This window comes from Oryx dammah, unplaced genomic scaffold, assembly GCF_014754425.2.
Source record: "Oryx dammah isolate SB20612 unplaced genomic scaffold, SCBI_Odam_1.1 HiC_scaffold_15, whole genome shotgun sequence".
Lineage (NCBI taxonomy): Eukaryota > Metazoa > Chordata > Mammalia > Artiodactyla > Bovidae > Oryx > Oryx dammah.
The window spans coordinates 23,607,980-23,631,844 of record NW_024070199.1 but is presented as its reverse complement, the minus strand read 5'-3'; the positions used below and the strand labels follow the sequence as shown (position 1 = coordinate 23,631,844).

The 23,865-nt window shown below is 37.4% G+C and overlaps 1 protein-coding gene across 2 annotated transcripts in view; it reads left to right on the top strand.

The window, feature by feature from the left end:
- The window catches only part of PRMT3 (protein arginine methyltransferase 3), a 137,911-nt gene that overhangs the window by 59,918 nt on the left and 54,128 nt on the right, over positions 1-23,865 (top strand). For both annotated transcript variants that reach the window (XM_040255664.1, XM_040255665.1), the window contains one exon: positions 13,048-13,126. In XM_040255664.1, coding sequence (XP_040111598.1) covers positions 13,048-13,126 — 79 coding nt within the window. The remainder of the gene's footprint in view (positions 1-13,047; positions 13,127-23,865) is intronic.

Sequence of the window (23,865 nt, the reverse complement as noted above, 5' to 3'; positions counted from 1 at the left end):
GAATTGGCCCATGTTTAGCTAATGATGAGCATTTGAATTAACCTCTTAGATCCCTTTAACAATTTCTAGTTATCCTCGGTATAATGATGAAAAGAAAAAATGTATGTTTGTATTTCAGATTATACTTTCTGATAGTATAAAACTCTTTACAGTCACTTTATACTGCCTAAACTTGGAAGGAACCAAAGAATCCTGATTCTTTCACTGGGAAATAGTATCTAGAGATCACAGTCTGGGATCTAGGAGTGCTCATTACTACTGTACTGTCATTGGTTGGATGTTATTCTTATAGCTATTTTTTTAATTAAATTTTTATTTTTACTTTATTTTACTTTACAATACTGTATTGGTTTTGCCATACATTGACATGAATCCACCACGGGTGTACATGAGTTCCCAATCCTGAACCCCACTCCCACCTCCCTCCCCATATCATCTCTCTGGATCATCCCTGTGCACCAGCCCCAAGCATCCTGTATCCTATATCGAACATAGACTGGTGATTCGTTTCTTACATGATAGTATACATGTTTCAATGCCATTCTCCCAAATTATCCCACCCTCTCCCTCTCCCTCAGAGTCCAAAAGTCTGTTCTATACATCTGTGTCTCTCTTGCTGTCTCACTTACAGGGTCATCATTATCATCTTCTAAATTCCATATATATGCATTAGTATACTGTATTGGTGTTTTTCTTTCTGGCTTACTTCATTCTGTATAATAGGCTCCAGTTTCATCCACCTCATTAGAACTGATTCAAATGTATTCTTTTTAATGGTTGAGTAATACTCCATTGTTTATATGTACCACAGCTTTCTTATCCATTCGTCTGCTGATGGACATCTAGGTTGCTTCCATGTCCTGGCTATTATAAACAGTGCTGTGATGAACATTGGGGTACATGTGTCTCTTTATTTTTTTAATATTAAAAAAGCCATGAGTTTACACTGATATTTCCAATTTAAGATTATGGAATTTTTAATTCTTTGATTTTATACTGTATCTCTTCGTAGAAAAATCTTGATTCTTAGAATAATAATTGCTTATTTGTTCTATCATATATCTATATAATAGTTTCAAAATTTTTACATGAATTTTACTGGTAACAAAATTTGTAAATGAAGTTTTATAACTTCACTTATGATTTCCTTATATTTTCTTTTGTCCTAGAATATATATCTCATGAGAAATATGTAAATACTGTGTTTTAAAGTTTCTTGAGGGGGACTTTCCAGGAGATGCAGTGGTAAAGAATCTGCCTGCCAGTGCAGGAGATGCAAGAGACCTGGGTTCAGTCCCTGGAGTAGGAAATGGCAACCTGCTTCAGTATCCTTGCCTGGAAATGTCATGTACAGAGGAGCCTGGCCGAGTACAATCCGTGGAGTCACAAAGAGTCAGACACAACTGAGCATACACACACAGTTATTTGAAGTAATTAGTTTCCTTTGGTTATGTAACCAACTGGACATACCTTCGGATGTATTTGTTTTCTTTCTCCTCAGCTTGGAAGAATTGCTTTTTTCTCTTTTTAGTTTAAATTTATGTTTTAATGACAAAAAAGTTCAGTGATTCCATTCTTCTATATCTCAGTTAATAGATAAATTTTTGTTTCCTTTTTAGCTTTTGGCTTATTTTTAAAATATTAGATATGTATATATTTACATTTTTACCCTTGTGTTATGCAGTTAACATACTCTATGTATTGTTCTATGCTTTGTGTAAAATTAAAAATTTAAAATTATATCTTGACCATCATTCTATATCATTATAGAGAAATACTCCTCATTCTTTTCTATGGCTGGATAATATTCCATTGTCTAGATAAATGTAATGTAAATAACTAACATTCATGAAAATGTCTATCATTCTTTTGCTATTACAAATAATAATGTATTGCATATTCTTATACATTATTCATTTTATTTCATGTTCCCAGAGGTGAGATTGATGGGTCAAAGACTTAATGCATATGCAGTATTAACAATTATTACCAAATTCTTCATAGCACTTATCTTACCATTCTGCTTTCTTGCCAACAGTAGTATGAGAATTCCTGTTTTTTCAGTCTTACCAACAAAGTATTTTGCAGAATTACTTTTAAATGATTGAAGTTTTTCCTGCCACCTGGACATTGTAAATTAGCTTGGTGAATTAACAAGAGGACTAGCTTATGTTAAGAATTATTGGAAATGGTGTTGGGGTGGGGAGATGATGTATTTGACCACGGTTCTAAACTGGGTTAGCAGGGAGGGGGCAAGGTGGCAGCAGATGAGATTTTAAGTTTATATTTACTCTGCAGATATATTTGGTTGTCTCTATTTTGTTATTTAGGATCATTTCCTCTTCTATTCCTCACTTTGGCTGGACAATAGGTTTTATCTCCTGTTTCCCAGTTTATTCACTTTATAATAGGTTTAGCAAATGACTCTCAAGGTGACAACTAGCTTACTGATGCATCTAACTAGATGGTCTGTTTTTTTTCTTCTGGTATATATGTTGAACTCAGAGGATCAGTAGCTCCTAAAATGCATTTTTGCAGGAAACAGAATGCGATCTTGTTCTTCAAGCCTTGAATCCATACTGTTAATAGAGTTCATCTTTCCTGTAGTCTCAAATATCTATAACTTATGAATATTGTATGACTACCCTGTTATATAAATGTAACTTAATATGTCAATAATTCTCTTTAATAAAAGAGCTAGCAAGTAATTGCTTTATTTTTATAAGTAGAATATCCAGTTATAATTAACAATTTTTTTCAACCACTGTGGGGAATTGGGAATATTGTTTCAGAAATTCACATATATCTTTCTCCAAAGAAGGCATACAAGTGGCCAGCAGGCACATGAAAAAATGCTCAGTATTACTAATTATTAGAGAAATGAAAATCATAACTACAATGAAGTACACCTCACACCAATCAGAATGGCCATTATCAGAAAGTCTACAAATAAAAATACTGGAGAAGGTATGGAGAAAAAGGAACCCTACTACACTGTTGGTGGGAATGAAATTGGTGCAGCCCCTATGGAGAAAAGTATGAAAATTCCTTAGGAAACTAAAAACAGGGTTACCATACGATCCAGCTATTCCATGCTTGGGTTTATAAATCTGGAGAAAATTCTAATTTGAAAAGATACATGTACCCCAATGTTTATAGCAGCACTATTTATAATAGCCAAGTCATGGAAGCAACCTGAATGTCCATTGACAGATAAATGGAAAAAGAAAAAACTCTGTGTGTATGTGTGTATACACAGAATGGGATATTAGCCATAAAAAAGAATAAAATAATAATGCTTTTTGCAGCAGCATGGATGAACCTAGAGATTATCATAGTAACTGAAGTAAGTCAGGTAAAGACAGCTCATCATGATACTATTTATATGTGCAGTCTAAAAGAAATGGGGCAGGGACTTCCCTGGTGGTTAAGTGGCTAAGACTCTGTGCTTCTAACGCAGGGGATGCGGGTTCAATCCCTGATCAGGGAACTAAGATCCCATATGCCACGTAGCAAGGCCAAAAAATAAATAAAAATATTAAAAAATAATAAAAGAAATGGGGCAAGTGAACTTATTTACAAAACAGAAGTGACTCATAGATATAGAAAACAAACTTATGGTTACCAGAGGGGAAAGGGGTTGACATATACACACTGGTGTATATAAAATAGATACACCACAGGGACCTCCTGTATAACGCAAGATATGCGCATGTACACGCCCAGTCACGTCAGACTTTTGCAGCCCTATAGACTAGCCCGCCACGCTCATATGCCATGGGATTTTCCAGGCAAGAATCCTGGAATGGGTTCATTTTCTCCTCCAGGGGTCTTCCAGACCCAGAGATTGAACCTTCATCTCCAGCATTGACAGGAGTATTCTTTACCACTGAGCTACCTTGGAAGTCCATAACACAAGGAGCTATATTCAGTATCTTGTAATAATCTGTAATGGAAAAGACTATGAAAAAGAATTTGGGATTAGATTTTATAGGCTTGTTTAGTTTTTGGAATAATCTTTTATTTTTATCTTTAAATCCATATTATTGCCTGTTTGTCACTAGACTTTCTACAGATTAGCTTTTTGTTTTATTTTTGCTTTCCCCTAGCCTCACTTTTTTAACTAGTTAATTCTGCCTAAGAGTGTATCAGTAATTCAGTTATTTGAACTGAAAAAAAAAAAAAGAGTCAGGAGAAGCACCTTATTCTGAAGGTATCACAACTTTCTTTTTATCATTAATTTGTCTATTCCAAGAATAGATATCATGAACAGGCATTTAAAAATAAGGTTCCATTATTCATTGAAATGAATAATGTTAATGGCTCTTTTAGTTCAGATTTGATCCAGTGTGTTCCTTTTGTAGTAATTAATTTTTGAAGTGTAAATGCAAATTTTAATTTTAAAAAATGAATGTCAATTTGGGAAGAAGAGTGCTCCATGAGCATCATGGGAGAAAGTACGGAGTATAATTCTCTTCCAGATGGCACCCCTACAGGTAAGGCAGCAGCCTGTGAAATTACAGTCTGAATCACACTGCAGACAAGCAGGGCATTTGGAGCAAAGCCTTCTGATATCAGTAATAAATGACTTGGTTCAGAACCAAGGACAATTCCCAGGAAATTAAAGCCCATTCTGTCACGTAGGGAGCCTATAGTAAAATGAAGTTTAGCAAAGTGGAAAGTTGAGAGAAAGGACAATAACTGCGAGCAGTCCATATATGAATCTTTTCATCTGCTAATATACTTAACTAGACATTTTAATTTATCTCACAAATAATTAAGTTTTGTTTCTACATATATTCATGGATTTTCTAAAGTAATATTTTTCACAGTGAATGCTGGCTAACAGCCACATGCCAACTAAGCTTTCACTCTGAAATATTATCAATCAGGTACCTGTTGTAAATCTAATCTTGTTTAATATGTGCTGGGTATTTTTTATTTCAGAACACTTGAGTCCTTAATTACAAACGTGGTATAATATAATACAAATGTGTGTGATAAGTCATGTCTGACTCTTTGCAACTCCATGGACTGTAGCCCACTGAGCTGCTATGTCCATGGGATTTTCCAGGCAAGAATACTGGACACTGTTGCCCTTTCCTTCTCCAGGGGACCTTCCTGACCTGGGGATCAAACCTGTATCTCCTGTATTGGCAGGAGGATTCTTTACCACTGAGCCACCTGGGAAGCCCCATAATATAATACGAATACCAAGTCTTATTTTTACTCAGGTAAATCAATAAGAAGCAACATAGAATAGTTACTCAGAACTTGGCCTCTATAGTCAGATGGACCAGGATTCAAATTCTGACTCGTTCAACTGTTTCTTTAACTGTGAGCTATTTTTTTTAAGTCTCATGATTTTAAGTTATTTAACATTTCTAAGCCTTAGTTTCCTTGTCAACTGAATGAAAATAACAACATGTGCTTTAGGGATGAATTTAATAAGATATTCCATAAAGGCCACATAATATTACTGTGATGATATTTACCACTATTAACATTTGAAAATTAATTTTAGAAAGCAAAACAGCATTTTAAAATAACCAGTTTTCATTAAAGTGCCATGATAGAGTACAAAGCAGAATAAAGAGATGGAGTTTGGTGGGGAAAGAAGATATTTAATATGGAGAATCCAGAAAATCCTTTTTGAGGAGGTAGTAGTTGAACAGATATCCAGATACTAGTGAAATAAATGACTAGTAAAATTGTCAGTCTTCATCAAGTATTAAATAATGTGGCTTAAGTTTTCCCTGGTTGTCCAGTGGTTAGAGGGGCTTCCCAGGTGGCTCAGTGGTAAAGAATCCACCTGCCAGTGCAGGAGACACAGGTTCAATCTCTGGGTCAGGCAGATTCCCCTGGAGGAGGAAATGGGAACCCAGTCCAGTATTCTTGCCAGTATAATCTCATGTCCTGAGGAGCGTTGTGGACTAAACAGTCCATGGGTTTGCAAAGAGCCAGACCCAGCTGAGCATGCACGTACGCCAGTGGTTAGGACTCAGCATTTTCACTGCCAGGGCCTAAGTGATCCCTGATAGGGGAACTAAGAGCCTACTAGCTGCAAAATTAGACCATAATAATAATAATGTGGCATATTTAGTAGATAGGCTAAATATGAATATGTGTAATCTGTTGTTGTTTTGAAGAAATGCTATTCTACTGATTTGCTAGTTCAGTTGATCTTTACCATAAAGTTTAGAAAAGTACTCTGACAGAATAGAGCCCTTGTCATATACTTATACTAGAAATATCTTACTTGTTGTTCAGTTGACAAGTCGTATCCGATTCTTTCTGACCCCATGGACTGCAGCAAGCCAGGCTTCCCTGTCCCTCACCATCTCCTGGAGTTTGCCCAAGTTCATGTCCATTCAGATATCTTGCTACAGAAATGAAGAAAAGTATTATCAGAAATTGATACAGGGTCTTCCCTGGTGGCTCAGTGGTGAGGAGTTCGCCTGTCAGTGCTGGAGAGAGGCTTGATCCCTGTTTGGGGAAGATCCCACATGCCACAGAGCAGTTAGGCCCATTTGCCACAACTGTTGAGCCTGTGCTCTAGAGCCAGGGATCGGAAACTACTGAAGCACCACCCCCACCCCCCCGCCCCGCCCCCGAGCCTCGCTCTGTAACAGAGCCACCACAGTGAGACCGTGCCCCACAGCTAGAGTGGACCCTGCCTGCTGTAACTAGGGAAAAGTGCAGCAGTGGACCTCTGGCACAACCAAAATAAACAAGATTATTAAAAAACCAAGGTTAAATAGATTTAAAGTATTGTTTAAAATTATACACCAATGAAGAGAGAAAAAGGTGGGGAAGGGAATGGGGAAAGAAGAAAACCTTCTGCTTCTACCATTTTAGCCCAGTTCTATCCCATAGTAGCAGACCCCAAATGGCTTCTGCCAAAATAGAGTCGTGTGATATAGTCTTTAATAGGTTTTATGTGTTAACTCTGTGCCAGGCACTGTGCTAAATCCTTTACATGTATCAACAAAAACATATGATCATTTGCTTTCAGAAATTCTCCTACCTAATAATGGCTCACTCTAAAAATTGTGACATAAAGGCATGGCATCTAGGAAAGGATGTTCGTGCTTCAAGGGATGGTTATCCATCCTTTGTTTGCTTGCCCTCTATCTCAGGTTGAGTTTGGTTAGCAGCATTTGGAATTGAATCTTAAAGCCAGTGTTTATGATGAGATCTGAAGATTGTCCAGAGTTATTTTTCCAGCTACATATCCTAAAATAAGTCACTTAACCTCACTAGTACTGATTTCTCTGATGTGAAAATTACGTTGTTTAAATAGAACCTCAGAAGCGCTTTCTAATATTGTTTGATCAGGATTCTGGGTAATCATTCTGCGGTATGTGGAAAAGGGCTTATTGATATTTTTTATTTTGAATGGAAGTAGACATATAGGAAATTCTTTTAAGTATAAATACCAAACTTCAGAGGATTAAGAAAAATTGACATTTTTAACCCAGGGGAAAAAAATCTGAGAACCTTGAAGTTGGAATTGGCACTAATTTGGCCAACTTGATCAGATTATTTTGATTGGGTTTAAAATTTTGTTTATGAATTTCAAAGAAATTTCAAGGATTTTAAAGAAGGGTCTTTTTATTTTTTGTATGCACGCACATATAGATAGTCTTGGATAGTCTGGAAAAAAGTGACTCCTGGGGAAAAAAGAAAAGGAATTTTAGTTCTGAGTCAAGGATTTTTAATAAAGGACCATTCACTAAGTAAATACTGTATGATTCTGAAGAATCTGGTAAACCTTCCTTCTCTAATGTATTAAACATAATTTTAAAAATCTCAGCCTTTACAAATATAATTTTAAGTACTTAGTTTTTTTAGTTAAGCTGATAAGATTTATTGCTGTAAACCCTTTTACATTTATTAACATAGTTAGGTCTCACAACAGCACTATGATATAGAATACCATTGTTATTGTCACTTTTGTTATCATGCATGTATGCACGCATACTCACTTGTGTCCAACTCCTTGAGACCCCACGGGCTGTAGCCCACCAGGCTCCTCTGTCCATGGGATTTCCCAGGCAAGAATACTGGAGTGGGTTGTCATTTCCCTCTCCAGGGGATCTTCTGGACCCAGGGATTGAACCTGGGTCTCCTCCATTGCAGGCAGATCTTTACTGTCTGAGCCACTAGGGAAGTCCAAATCCTTAATTTACCTAAGTAAACACATTAATAAAAGAGTTTTGTTGCTAAGTCTGTGTTTTGTAGGCAGTTTTCTTAAATAAATTAGTGAGTTGGGGGGAAAAGGTAAATGCCAGTGTAGAGTTGCTAGCAGCAATTTAATTAGGTTGTACATTTAAATTTGCTGTTAATCTCTTGGGAAAATTACCCATTCAGGCTTTGCAGATTTTTCTGGTTGTATAGAAACCTTTGAAACATCGTTCATTGTGTTGTATATTGATCTTGCTAGACACTTAATTTGTGCACAGAGCAAATGAATGAAAACAGTTTTGTTTCACAATGCTGAGTGAGGGTAACACTCATATTTGTTCACCTTTAGCAATAATTCATTCATTCAGTCAGTCAGTCGCTCAGTCGTGTCTGACTCTTTGCGACCCCATGAATCGCAGCACGCCAGGCCTCCCTGTCCATCACCAGTTCCCGGAGTTCACTCAGACTCACGTCCATCGAGTCCGTGATGCCATGCAGCCATCTCATCCTTGGTCGTCCCCTTCTTCTCCTGCCCCCAATCCCTCCCAGCATCAGAGTCTTTTCCAACGAGTCAACTCTTCGCATGAGGTGGCCAAATTACTGGAGTTTCAGCTTTAGCATCATTCCTTCCAAAGAAATCCCAGGGCTGATCTTCAGAATGGACTGGTTGGATCTCCTTGCAGTCCAAGGGACTCTCAAGAGTCTTCTCCAACACCACAGTTCAAAAGCATCAATTCTTCGGTGCTCAGCTTTCTTCACAGTCCAACTCTCACATCCATACATGACCACAGGAAAAACCATAGCCTTGACTAGACGGACCTTTGTTGGCAGAGTAATATTTCTGCTTTTCAACATGTTATCTAGGTAGGTCATAACTTTTCTTCCAAGGAGTAAGTATCTTTTAATTTCATGGCTGCAGTCATCATCTGCAGTGATTTTGGAGCCCCCCAAAATAAAGTCTGACACTGTTTCCGCTGTTTCCCTATCTATTTGCCATGAAGGGACCAGATGCCATGATCTTCATTTTCTGAATGTTGAGCTTTAGGCCAACTTTTTCACTCTCCACTTTCACTTTCATCAAGAGGCTTTTTAGTTCCTCTTCACTTGCTGCCATAAGGGTGGTGTTACCTGCATATCTGAGGTTATTGATGTTTCTCCTGGCAATCTTGTTTCCAGATTGTGCTTCTTCCAGTCCAGCGTTTCTCATGATGTACTCTGCATAGAAGTTAAATAAGCAGGGTGACAATATACAGCCTCGACATACTCCTTTTCCTGTTTGGAACCAGTCTGTTGTTCCATGTCCAGTTCTAACTGTTGCTTCCTGACCTGCATACAGGTTTCTCAAGAGGCAGGTCACGTGGTCTGGTATTCCCATCTCTTTCAGAATTGTCCACAGTTTATTGTGATCCACACAGTCAAAGGCTTTGGCATAGTCAATAAAGCAGAAATAGATGTTTTTCTGGAACTTTCTTGCTTTTTCCATGATCCAGTGGATGTTGGCAATTTGATCTCTGGTTCCTCTGCCTTTTCTAAATCCAGCTTGAACATCAGGAAGTTCATGGTTCACGTATTTCTGAAGCCTGGCTTGGAGGATTTTGAGCATTACTTTACTAGCATGTGAGATGAGTGCAATTGTGCAGTAGTTTGAGCATTCTTTTGTATTGCCTTTCTTTGGGATTGGAATGAAAACGGACCTCTTCCAGTCCTGTGGCCACTGCTGAGTTTTCCAAATTTGCTGGTATATTGAGTGCAGCACTTTCACAGCATCATCTTTCAGGATTTGAAATAGCTCAACTGGAATTCCATCACCTCCAGTAGCTTTGTTCATAGTGATGCTTTCTAAGGCCCATTTGACTTCACATTCCAGGATGTCTGGCTCTAGGTGAGTGATCACACCATCGTGATTATCTTGGTCGTGAAGATCCTTTTTGTACAGTTCTTCTTTGTATTCTTGCCATCTCTTGTTAATATCTTCTGCTTCTGTTAGGTCCATACCATTTCTGTCCTTTATCGAGCCCATCTTTGCATGAAATGTTCCCTTGGTATCTCTAATTTTCTTGAAGAGATCTCTTCTTTCCCATTCTGTTGTTTGCCTCTATTTCTTTGCATTGATCACTGAGGAAGGTTTTCTTATCTCTTCTTGCTATTCTCTGGAACTCTGCATTCAGATACTTATATCTTTCCTTTTCTCCTTTCCTTTTCTTTTTTTTTTTTAATTTTTATTTTTACTTTATTTTACTTTACAATACTGTATTGGTTTTGCCATACATTGACATGAATCTGCCACAAGTGTACATGAGTTCCCAAACATGAACCACCCCCCCACCCCGTATCATCTCTCTGAATCATCCCCATGCACCAGCCCCAAGCACCCTGTATCCTGCATCGAACATAGACTAGCGATTTGTTTCTTACATGATAGTATACATGTTTCAATGCCATTCTCCCAAATCATCCCACCCTCTCCCTCTCCCTCAGAGTCCAAAAGTCCGCTCTACACATCTGTGTCTCTTTTGCTGTCTCACTTACAGGGTCATCATTACCTTCTTTCTGTATTCCATATATATGCGTTAGTATAGTGTATTGGTGTTTTTCTTTCTGGACTCCTTTGCTTTTTGCTTTTCGCTTCTCTTCTTTTCACAGCTATTTGTAAGTCCTCCTCAGGCAGCCATTTTGCTTTTTTGCATTTCTTTTCCATGGGGATGGTCTTGATCCCTGTCTCCTGTACAGTGTCACAAACCTCCGTCCATAGTTCATCAGGCACTCTATGTATCAGATCTAGGCCCTTAAATCTATTTCTTACTTCCACTGAATAATCATAAGGGATTTGATTTAGGTCATACCTGAATGTTCTAGTGGTTTTCCCTACTTTCTTCAATTTAGTCTGAATTTGGCAATAAGGAGTTCATGATCTGAGCCACAGTCAGCTCCCGGTCTTGTTTTTGTTGACTGTATAGAGCTTCTCCATCTTTGGCTGCATAGAATATAATCAGTCTGATTTCTGTGTTGACCATCTGGTGATGTTCATGTGTAGAGTCTTCTCTTGTGTTGTTGGAAGAGGGTGTTTGCTATGACCAGTGCATTTTCTTGGCAAAACTCTTGCCCTGCTTCATTCCGCATTCCAAGGCCAAATTTGGCTGTTACTCCAGGTGTTTCTTGACTTCCCGCTCTTGCATTCCAGTCCCCTGTAATGAAAAGGATATCTTTTTTGAGTGTTCTAAAAGGTCCTGTAGGTCTTCATAGAACCGTTCAACTTCAGCTTCTTCAGCGTTACTGGTTGGGACATAGACTTGGATAACTGTGATATTGAATGGTTTGCCTTGGGAACGAACAGAGATCATTCTGTCGTTTTTGAGATTGCATCCAAGTACTGCATTTTGGACTCTCTTGTTGACCATGATGGCTACTCCATTTCTTCTAAGGGATTCCTGCCCGCAGTAGTAGACATAATGGTCATCTGAGTTAAATCCATATTAGCAATAATAGGGTTTACTGTATGCTAATAAGCACTGTACTGAAGACTTACCTTTCCCTACTGTTCAGGGCTATTGGGAGATGGTTCCAGAAGAAGACTAATAGAAACTGGCTTTGATCTCTCACTTATAATTACTTTATCATTTCTATAATAAACTGTGTAGCATACTGCTAGAAGATGCTGTGTATGTGACACCCATACAGTAAGCCCTCTACATACGAACCTTCAAGTAGCAAACTTTGAAAGATTCAGATATGCCCAGCTATCACACTATTGTGCTACTGTACTTTTCAAGTTGCTTTACTGTAAGAGTAAAAACATTTTCTTAATTTTTTGTTTTTTATGTTTTATTGTATGAAACATATTATAAACCTGTTATAGTATAGTACTATATAGCCAGTTGTGTTAGCTTGTTACTTAGGCTAACTTTGTTGGATTTACAAATCGGACTTATAGCCGTGCTCTCAGAACAGAACTGGTTCGTATGTAGGGGACTTACTGAAGTGGTGAGTTATCTTTTCATTTATGCTGTGATTATCCGTTTTTGGTGAAGGAGTCAGTGGTGTTCTCCAGAATCTGTAGTGCACTGGGGCCAAGTTTCACGCAGTGTGTTTCAGACAGCAGAGTTGTGCAAGATGTTGATATATGTTACATAGAAAAAGAAAGGTCTCTAGTCAAAAAGTGGGAAATATGCCATACTGTAACACTTTTCAGAACTTGTTAATGTGCTGTTGTGCATTAGGAATCTCTCTGAGGAGAATAGAGCATCTGATCTTCCTCACCTCTTTGATTAAAATCCCCTCCTGTCTTTTTTTAAAAAAACTCTTTAAAGAGATTGTCTTTGGGCGGAAAATAACTTCGGAAAAAGATATTCTAGACCAGTTTCTCAGCCTTAGCCCTATAGACATTTGAGATCAGACATTTGTTTGAGGGGCCATCCTGTGTCAGTAAAAGATGTTTATCAGTAAAGGATGTTTACCTCCTAAATAGTTGTGACTATCAAAAATGTTCTCTGGGGGCAAATAGAACAATTGGTTTAGATTCATACTGCAATATTCCAGGAAGTTATACAATATTAGCAATTTCTTTGTGAAACTTTGCTTTTAATGGAGAAGAAACAATAGTCTAGGAAGTGGAAGCACAGGTGGGGAAGGTTCATTACATTTTACTGTAATAAACATTCTGGATCCACTTTGTACCCTGGCTTGATTTAATTATTACATGGGGAATTTCCTGCAAAAAGTAATTTCAAACTTTGAAGACTATTATATGGTAGAGTCAAAAAATTATTTTTTGTTGAAATAGTAGCCTAGATATTTAAAGTTATCTGCTTATGATGATATTGGACATTTCTGAAATCCATTTTTTCCTTTTTATTTATATAGGGCTATTTTCTTCTCTTTGAGTCTATGTTAGATTCTGTCCTTTATGCAAAGAACAAATACTTGGCAAAAGGAGGATCGGGTGAGTATAAAATTCTAGGTTTGGTAATCTAATTTTAGTCTGGCAGAACCAAATGAACCTTTGGATTTCAAATAAACTATGCATGACTGAGAAAGTTCCCAATAGAGATGAAAGATGTTTCCATTAGAGGAAGCTTTAAGACATTTGTTTAGTGTACTGTTGGTAGTAGAACATTATATTAATATAAGATAGGCAGCACTCCCAAGTTAATGGTATTCTCGTAAACACGTGAGTCTTATGATTTGTTTGTTTGTTTTTATGACATTAGTTGTTGTTTTTCCCCAAAACAGTGTTTCATACTAGGTTGAAAATCATTCACTTTGGTAGCAAATTTTCCATGGCTTCACTAAATGTATAAACCTGTCTTCCCTGTGATTTAACAAGAACATTTAAATATTGGTTTCTGTTAAATTTATAAAGCACCGCAAACCAGTCAGTATTTTATAATAGATCCCAATAAATGTGGCTTCCTTTTCATGTTTGTAGTGAACTTTCACTCACATTATCTGCATACTCGGTGAGATTGTGTTTTATAGGCTTTCTGCTGTAAACAGCTATATACAAATAGAGTGTCCTCAGGATTATGTTTTGCTCATCTTTGGCTCTTTACTGAGCTCTACAGCTCCTGGACTATAGATAGAACATAATACATGTTTATTGCATTGAATCATTAAAATTGAGTTGAATAGCATCTGTCTCCCTTCACTCACCTTTCCCTGGACCTTCTCTTTCTCAAAGCTTTAGAATTAGTAAGTCATTTCAGTGGTCAGAGTATAGTTGATAAAACTGCTATGTAAAAGTAGATGAAAAGGAGGATACATTTTGAACTGCTATCATAAAGCACTTGAGCATACATATGCTTCCTGCCCATTCATGTTCTATGAAATTACTTTTGCAGTAAAAATCAGTAAGGCCAAAACAGAAAGTGCACAGAAAATTCTCCAGTACAATTGAGGTCTTTTTATGATAACATTTAAGTGGATTGCCTTTCTTTTGCAAAATGCTCTCATTTTATCACTGTATTTTCTGCAACCAATTCAAGGTATGTTTCTGATCTGTGACATGAATGTGGCTAGAATGTTTTAGATATATTTTACCCTGTAATAATTGGCTATGTCTTTTAATAATTGCAGTGGTTTTTTTTTATGACAACTATATTTAATGACTAAAAACTAGTATTATCTACTGTTTGTCTACTAGTTGCCAAATAATACAGTCTACCTTTATTTATTGTATTACATATAATCATCACAACAGCCCTTTGAGATTTTAGAAACATAGATGTCCTGGATGGTACATTTAAATATCCAAGCCTTGAACTTGTTTTTCTAAACAAAGATCTGCCAGACTCTAGTATTCATGTTCTATTGACTGTCCCTTGTTGTTTCTTTACTAAAGTGCATTTTATTGAATCTCATTCTTGCCTTGAAGTTGTTTCAGGGGAACATTTCAGAAAACTGTTTCCATACCTCCCTGAGTGGTGTTCATTGATCTTACTGAAGGACTGACAGCAGCTTAATACATTTAAATTGAATTCTTGATGAAATTCATTAAGAACTTACAGCCATGTGAATAAAGAGATTGTAGCTGAAACAGTGGCAGAGCTATTTTCCATCATTGGAGGGATAAAGTAGAGACACATAAATCTGTCTCTTTCCATATTTTTATATAGCTGCTTTTAGCACTCATATTTTCTAGGGGTGTATTAAAGAGAGGTCAGCATTCAGTTGCCTCAGTGGTGCTATTGAATGTCACTTGTCAACAGAATCAAAAAAGTAGGAAAAGACAGAAGTGAGTAACATGAAGTGGTTTAGCCTGTCTTGTGTGTTTGAGCATGGTTCAGTGAATATCATCGGTCATCTAGATGCTCATTCTTTTATTGCAAACAAGAGTTTTATGTTTTCCTTAATGAAAGATTTACTAAGCAATTAGTAATGTAAAGTTTTAAGAAAGAATAACTGAATTATGAGAAACAGACTGTTGAAGACTATATAAGTATGAAGGGACCACAATTTATTTTTACAGGAATCTTAGTTCAATTTATGTCTCTTTGTATATAATGGCAAGGCCTTTATAAAACGTAATCAGCCAATAACTGAAGTATTCACTCTCCTAATCACCAAGTAATTCCACAGTACTGTAGAGGCGCTCATTTCTGCTGTTATCACTAATGAAACTCCCGGGGGGATTCCCTGGCAGTCCAGTGGTTAGGACGCGGTGCTTTCACTGCCATGTGCCCGTGTCCAGTGCTCGGCTGGGGAACTAAGATTCCGCATGCCATGTGGTGAGGCCAGATAAAAAAATTAAAAATAATTTTTTTTAAGTTTTGTAAAGTTACTGAAAGTGGGTTTACTACTTTCTGCTTATTATCAGTTTACCAATTGTATATCAGAAATGTAGTGTTTTTACATTCAACCAACCAAAAAATCAGGAGGAAAACCAGGAAAATGTTAGATCATGACCAGTGCATATTTTTACAAGGAAGTTGAAAACCAATGTATATTTTAGGATTGAAGCATAGATATAATTGTTTTATACACTAAAAGTGTCAAAATACCTACACAGATTTATCTTTAATAGGAATTTATGGAATTCATTATTTCATAATTTGAGGGTTGGCTGTTTATGTCATTTAAAATTGACAACTAACATAATAGCATTATAAGTACATTTAGCACTACAAAGGTAATATTAAAATGATACTGTTGATTAAAATTGAATGGTGAGGCTTGTGGTCATCAATCCTGTCTGTGTCTTGATTGTGGTGGTGATTGTATAACTAGCGTATTTGACACATCACATAGGATTATACACCAAAAAGGGCAAAGAGAGTGAGTTTTATTGCATGTAAATTTTACCTTAGTAGAATTGACTTTAAAAAAAATGAAGCAGTATTACCTCCGTCAGGTCAAATGAATCATGATATAATTTGATTTCTAGCTATTTTGAAAAATAAAGCTATGTACTAACTTTATGGCCACTTCTGTAATTTTTGTTAGTATTATCAATATCTCTATCTATAACTAAAAAATAATTGGGTGATTAAGAAGAGGAAAGGAAAGGGGAAGAACCAACTAAATACACTAACTTTATCATTACTCATGATAGGAGATTAGTAAATACTATTAAAAAGAGACAAGATATTCTGTAAGGTTGTAATTATAAAGTTAGCTATTAGAACAAAAAAGGCATATTTCATAAATAAAAGAATTAATACTTAAGAAAAAAGGGAAAAGGTCGTGCAGTTGAACTGCTTAAAAAATAAAACAAAAACTAACAAGAAAATTTTTCATATCAGTAGTGTACATGGACTAAACTAATCTATAAAAGAAAAAGAATTTTAGGTTGGAACACAAGAGAAACCCTGATTCTATGGTACACCTAAAACAAAATTACATAGAAAAGTCAGGACAAAAAAAAGATACTCAAGCAAATAAGAAAAAACAGTTATGATATTGATACCTAACAAAAGGGAATTTGGGCAAAGTATTTAATTAATCATAAGAATAAGGCTTAGCACTAAGGAGCAAAATCATGCCCATCTTCATAGCTACTGAAAAGGTTGATGTATATAAAATATATGAACAATCTGAAAATTTGGTTAAGAATGGCATACTTAAGTTGTTTGTTTCTGAGAATCTCCCCCACGAAATATCTTCTCATTATAAAAGGGAAAAGAGTAAATTTCTCTGTAGAAGCCTAGCAGACTCCACTTTTAGTCGTAATCAGAGTTGGCATCCTCCAGAATTGGACTAATTGATACTGTTGGAGCACGAAGAAATAATTTGTTGCTTTGAAACTTCCTCAGAACTGATAACAGTTTTGTAAAATTATAGTGTTGCATAGAAATGTAGAGGCCCATTAAAGGAGACATCTTCTCTGGTATTGGAAAAGAATGTTATTTTCATTGCCCTTCATTACAAGGAAGATGAAAGTTTTCTTCCCCTCTCATACGGTCAGAACAAAGTTCAGCTTCGTTATGAGGTCCTTTTCAGTACACTGCTTCTCTAATTTATAAATTGTCAGGATTATCAAGTTGAGAACTTTGTTTATGCAAAGCAGAGTTTTCAGATAGCCATTTCCTAAGTCATCATTTCCCAGTCTTGACAGACCATCACAATGTCTGGGACCTTTTATTAAAATTCCAAATACTTTTGAACCAAAAAACACATCAGATACTTTTGAACCAAAAACTCGGGGAATCATCCTATTTTTCAAATTTATTTAAGGTGTACACAGTAGTGGACTTCTTTGGTGGTCCATTGGTAAAGAGTCTGCCTGCCTAGCCGGAGACTCAGATTGGATCCCAGGGTCGGAAAGATCCCCTGGAGAAGGAAGTGGTGGCCCACTCCAGTATTCTTGCCTGGGTAATCCCATGGACAGAGGAGCCTGGAGGGCTACTGTGCCTGGAATCGCAGAATCTGACATGATTTAGCAAGTAAACAGCGACGATACACAATAGTAGGTATTGCTGCCTCTGAAAAGTAGACAGAGATTTAGGTGTGTATCATTAGTGGAGCCTCAGTCATGGACTCGTGCCTAACTTGCAAAGGAGAGAAAGCAACTTTTTCTCATTTTCAGCTTCTGTAAAAGAAAGCAGATCTGCCTCCTAACAGGAAATCTCACACACAGTTCAGAAGAGGGCGGCAGAACAGAGTGGCAGATACATACATTGGAATCTTGGTCTATGCTAATAAGAAATTGCCTCTGTTATGAATTCCAGGTTTATGAATGCCTTTCCCTTGCAAGCTGAACTCCACAGTGTATTGACTCCTCCCCCATTTCTGCTTGGTTGCTCTCCTTTTTAGTGTCTGTTTTTGCTTTGTCACCTCATTCCTTTACTCAGATGGCATGGGTAAGGCAGAACGTTCCCATTTTCCTCACTTTGCCCTGAAGTTTTATTAATCTTTAGTCTTTCTCAACGCTTTTCTCTTTCCTCATTCTTTTCCAACAGGTGCTCATTAGGGCACTTGAGTTCCTCTTTCCTTTTTCTCTGTTTGAAAAGCACAAAATGTGGCATCATGAATAATGTAAAGCACAAAATTTTGCAGTCAGACCTCGAATTAAAGCCCTGCTTCATCAGATGACTAGTTCCTAGTTAGCTGATTAAGAGCAGTAATTTGGGCAAGTTACTTTATTCCTCTGAACTTCAGTTTCCTTATCTGAAAAATGAAGATTATAATCTAGCTTTATAGAATCAGTCAAAAGTCTAAATTAGGTGCTTGACATAAAGTAGTTGCTCAATAAATGTTAATTCCACTCCTGAGTTATAGCTGATAAACATGAGATTCATGTTAAATTTATACATTATAAAAGTTTGCAATCAATTTAGGCATCTTCACCTGCCTTTTGTATAGTACTTGACTTTTCCATAACTTATCTCAGCATAACCAGTCACTCATTCTGTGTCATAGTGCTTAGAGGTTTCCTTCAGTATTTCCATAATTCACTGTGTACTTCCTCATCTTCAGATTCATTTTCCCCACATTTATTATTTTGGTTTTGTTCAGTGATATTGCAGTACTATCATTTTCTACCTTTTTTAGTATAATTTTTCAGTGTATATTACAGCAACAATTTAGCCTAGCTAAGCTTTAGTGTGGGCCCAGTCAGTATTATGTGAATGATGAGAAAATGTTCCAATTTCCAAATAGTTGATTTTTAAGATAACCTTATTATATAAATTAGTTTTTTAAAACTCTGCGATTATTTGATGATGTAGTTACCTAGTAGTACATTTTCCTTGATGTGTGACAGTCATTTTATCATTGACTATTATTTCACTAAAGTTTTGCTCTATGTGGTTCATATACTGTGAAAAGAACAGTTTGTTTTGACTTATTTATTATCTCCTTTTTGTTATAAACCTTTTCCTTCTCTGGTTATTTATATACAAACAATGATGGTAGTGTTTACTAGGAGTTGTTTCTTCATGCATCTCAGTCTTATCCTTTAGTGTCCAAAAGTTTGTGAGGCATTTCTAAGGGATAAAGGATTTCCCATCTTTATCTGTTCACCATGTGAGCTGTTCTAGTGACAAATGAATTCTGGGCAGTGAATCGAGAAGGACACAGATGTCAAAGCCATGAATTTATAAATGGTCTGCTAAGAGAAGGCTTTTGTCCAGTCAGTGCTTTGTTAATTTCACCTACAAGAGGGAATAATTATTCAATTATGCTTCTATCTGACAAAAATCAGATGACAAATGTATCAGAATGCAAAGGTAGAGGGTTAGTCAGGATTCTGGCAGGTGGCCCAAATGTTAGCCAGCTGTGAGGAGGTGGATAAAGAATCAAATTGACCTATAGCACTGATAGCAAGTCTTGCATGAATATTCATAGATCTTACTAACTGAAAGATAAAAACTTATTTCTAAATTCTAACAAATATAGAGGCCATGACTTTTTATATTTTTGTGAAATATATTTGATAATTAGCTTGAAAAATAAACTTCAAAAAATTAAGTCATGTTCCTCTTTAGTTTGTTTCTTATTACCAACGTATTTTTTAAAGTTTTTTAACAGTTAAAATATGTTATTGTTACTTCCTATAATATGCTAATTGTGTTAGCAAATTTTTTTAGTTGGAGGATAACTGCTTTACAGTATTGTGTTGGTTTTTGCCATATATCAACATGAACCGGCCCCAGACATATATATGTCCCCTCCCTCTCAACTCCCCTTCCATCTCCCTTTCCATCCCACCCCTCTGGGTCGTCCCAGGGCGCTGAGTTGAGCTCTCTGTGTCACACAGCAAATCCCCACTGGCTATCTATTTCACATATGGTGATATGTATGTTTCCATGCTGTTCTCTCGGTTTGTCCCACCCTCTGCTTCCGCAGCTATGTCCACAAGTCTGTTCACTGTGTCTCTGTCTCCATAGCTGCCCTGCAGGTAGGTTCATCAGTACTGTCTTTCCAGATTCCGTATGCATGCGTTAATATACAACGTCTTTCTGACTTCTTTACTCAGTATAATAGGCTCTAGGTTCAACCACCTCATTAGGACTAACTCTAATGTGTTCTTTTTTATAGTTGAGTAATATTCCATTATACACACACACACACACCACGATTTCTGTAAGATTCATCTGTTAATGGGCATCTAGGTTACTTCCACGTACTGGCTGTTGTAAAAAGTGCTGCCACAAACATTTGGGTACATGCATCTCTTTCAGTTATGGTTTTCTCAGGGTATATGCCCAGTAGTGGGATTTTTGTGTCATATGGTAGTTCTGTTCCTAGCTGTTTAAGGAGTCTCCATAGTGACTATATCAATTTATATTCCCACCAGTAGCAAGAGGGTTCCCTTCTCTCCACATCCTCTCCAGGATTTATCGTTTGTAGAATTTTTAATGGTGGTCATTCTGACTGCTACGAGGTGATACCTCATTGTAGTTTTGATTTGCATTTTTCTAATATCAGAATTGCTTTTTAATTAATTTTAGTAACTGAGTTTTTCCTTATAAAAACAGTGGAAAAGTTATCCTTACTTCTTAATGCTATTTCTAATGAGTACATCATATTACTTGACTCAGTGCCTGACTTCAGACATTTCTACAAAAGGCTAGATAGTATTTTAAGTTCACTAAGATTTTTAAGAATCTAAAATAGAAGAACTCTATGAAGTGGCTCAGATGGTAAAGTGTCTGCCTGCAATGCGGGAGACCCGGGTTCGATTCCTGGGTTGGGAAGATCCCCTGGAGAAGGCCCTGGAGAAGGAAATGGCAATCCACTACAGCACTCTTGCCTGGAAAATCCCATGGATGGAGGAGCCTGATAGGCTACAGTCCATGGGATCTGCAAAGAGTCGGACACAACTGAGCGACTTTACTCACTACTACATTACATGAACCATGTTAAGTGGCTTGAATGTACACTGCCTCATCTGTGTTAGGAATATCTGTAAGACGCTTGCTCCTTGGAAGAAAAGTTATGACCAACCTAGACAGCATGTTAAAAAAGCAGAGATGTTACTTTGCCAACAAAGGTCCGTCTAGTCAAAGCTATGGTGTTTCCAGTAGTCATGTATGGATGTGAGAGTTGGACTATGAAGAAAGCTGAGCACCAAAGAATTGATGCTTTTGAACTGTGGTGTTGGAGAAGACTCTTGAGAGTCCCTTGGACTGCAAGGAGATCCAACCAGTCAATCCTAAAGGAGATCAGTCCTGCATATGCATTGGAAGGACTGACGTTGAAGCTGAAACTCCAATACTTTGGCCACCTGGTGCGAAGAACTGAGTCATTTGAAAAGACCCTGATCCTGGGAAAGATTGAAAGCAGGAGGAGCAGAGGACGACAGGGGATGAGATGGTTGGATGGCATTACTGACTTGATGGACATGAGTTTGAGCAAGCCTCAGGAATTGGTGATGATGAACAAGGAAGCCTGGTGTGCATGACTGCAGTCCATGGGGTCACAAAGAGTTGGACATGACTGAGGGACTGAACTGAACTGATATCTAGTGTCCTGCTTATTTTTGTAGATAAAGTTTTATTAGAAAATAGCCATGCTCATGTATTTATAATTATCTGTGGGGCTTTTACATCATAGCACCAGAGATGAATAGTTTCAGTAAAGACCATATAGCCTACAAAACCTAATACAGTCACTTTATATAAAATTTTTGCTGACCCCTGATCTATTATGTTCCTCTTTAAGGGTAAAACTACAGGACATAATGTTGGAAAGCTTCTGTGATGGTCATATTAAGTCTGACAAAGTGTAAACTTGGTGGCGGTTTAGTTGCTAGGTCGTGTCCAGCTCTTGTGACTCCATGGACTGTAGCCTACCAGTCTCCTCAGTCCACGGGATTCTCCAGGCAAGAATACTGGAGTGGGATGCCATTTCTTTCTCCAGGGGATATCTAAAGTTGCTTCTATTTCTTCTTCAGTGTTCCTCATCGTAAGGTCCTAGTTCAGGAAACTAAACATGCATACCTTTCCTATAGCAGATAACTCTTGCTGAATCACCATTTGCAGTAGCATATCTTTTACTTTGAAGAATTTATATCAATCAGAAATTTAAACACAGTCAAGAGGCTTACCACGTTAGTGGAGGAAGAGGAAAATGGAAGTAATTCAGGTTACCCAGCAGTCGACTCCAGCCCAGTGCAGCTGTCACACCTGACTCACTCGCTGCTTTAGACAAGACTTGGGAAACTTCTTATCAGTATCATAGCACCAGGGTTTTTTCTGGGTATCTCAGATGTCAGGTTTGGAAGAAGCAGTTGCTTTGTTGTCAACAGATCTTATCATGGGCTTTATTTAGAAGATAATTTAGTACTGCTGTCGTTGAATAATAAAATTCCTACAGCTGTGGAGAGAAAGTTTGGAGGAACCAGGGTTATTTCTCTGATGTTTAAGTCTGAAGGCTAAGTTAATAATAGTGAAATTATTTCTTTTGTTTCTTCGGCACACATGTACTTGGTTTCAGTGTGTTGATACAAATTTCCTAAATGTTGACATTTGAAGGACAAAGTTACTTTTATTATTAGTCCAAAAAAAAGAGCATCAATATTTTAAAAATTTTGTGTTACAGACTTTTACTTGTTACTAGAAGAGGGTTTCTCTCAGCTTCCCTGGTGGCTCAGTAGTAAAGAATCCACCTGGCAATGCAAAGGACACAGGTTCATTCCCTTATCTGAGAAGATCGTACGTGCCATGGAGCTACTAAGTCCACGCGCCACAACTGCTGAGCCTGTGCTCTAGAGCCCATGCTCCGCAACAAAAGAGGCCCCCGCAGTGAGAAGCCCACGCACCACAACTAGAGAGTAGCCCCTGTTCTCCGAAACTACAGGAAAGGCCACATAGCAGTGAAGACCAGCACAGCCAAAACTAAGTAAATAAAAAAGAAGAGAGTCTTCTCTGAACACACTATTCCCCTACCTCTCAACACTTACTCGCTTGGTATTAAATCCAGATCACCTCTTTTGAATTCCAGGCCTATGTATCAGCTGGTGATTGGGTATTTTTATCTATTTATCTAAGCATTAAACTCTCATAGTCCTCTTGAATCTGCCCTTATTTTATTCCCTGTTCCCCTGGTTAGTACCATAGTTTGCCCAGTCACTGAGTATAAATCGTGTCATCCTTGCCTCTTCCCTGTTTCTCGCTTTCATAGCCTGTCTTAGTCTGTAAGTTCTGCCTCCTAAACTTCCCTTGACTGTATCCCCTCCTCTTCATTCCCACAGCCGTCACTCTACTTCAGATGAGCTGATACAGTGCCTCTTTCTTAAGTCTTGCTTCCTACCATTTATTCTCCACGTTGCACTCCAGGTGGCTTTTCTGAAACCAAAATTTGACCAGGTGCTTCCTCATATAAAATTTTTCACTGGCTTATCCTTATTCTCAGAATAAAGTCCAGTTTATTAACGTGGTTTACTCAGCACTGGCTTTATTTTTTTTGTTTTCTACTTACCTTTGTAACTTAGTATTCCTTACTTATTCCTCTCAAGTTGGAGTGTACTATGTTCCTAGACGCCCACTGCCCACCCTATCTAGAACATATCTCCCCCTCCCCATTCCAAACTTGTTCTTCAGCTCTCATTGTAATAATATCCTTGTCTCCCTGCCATAAACAAACCTGAGTTAGCTGGGTTGTTTTTTTTTCTTTTCTGTAGGTCTCTTAGTACCTTATGCTTGCGCTTTCTTAGTATTTATTACATCACAAATAATTGTCAGTTTATTTGTCAAAATTGTATAAATGTAAGTTTGAGTAGGGTCATGTATGCACAGTCTG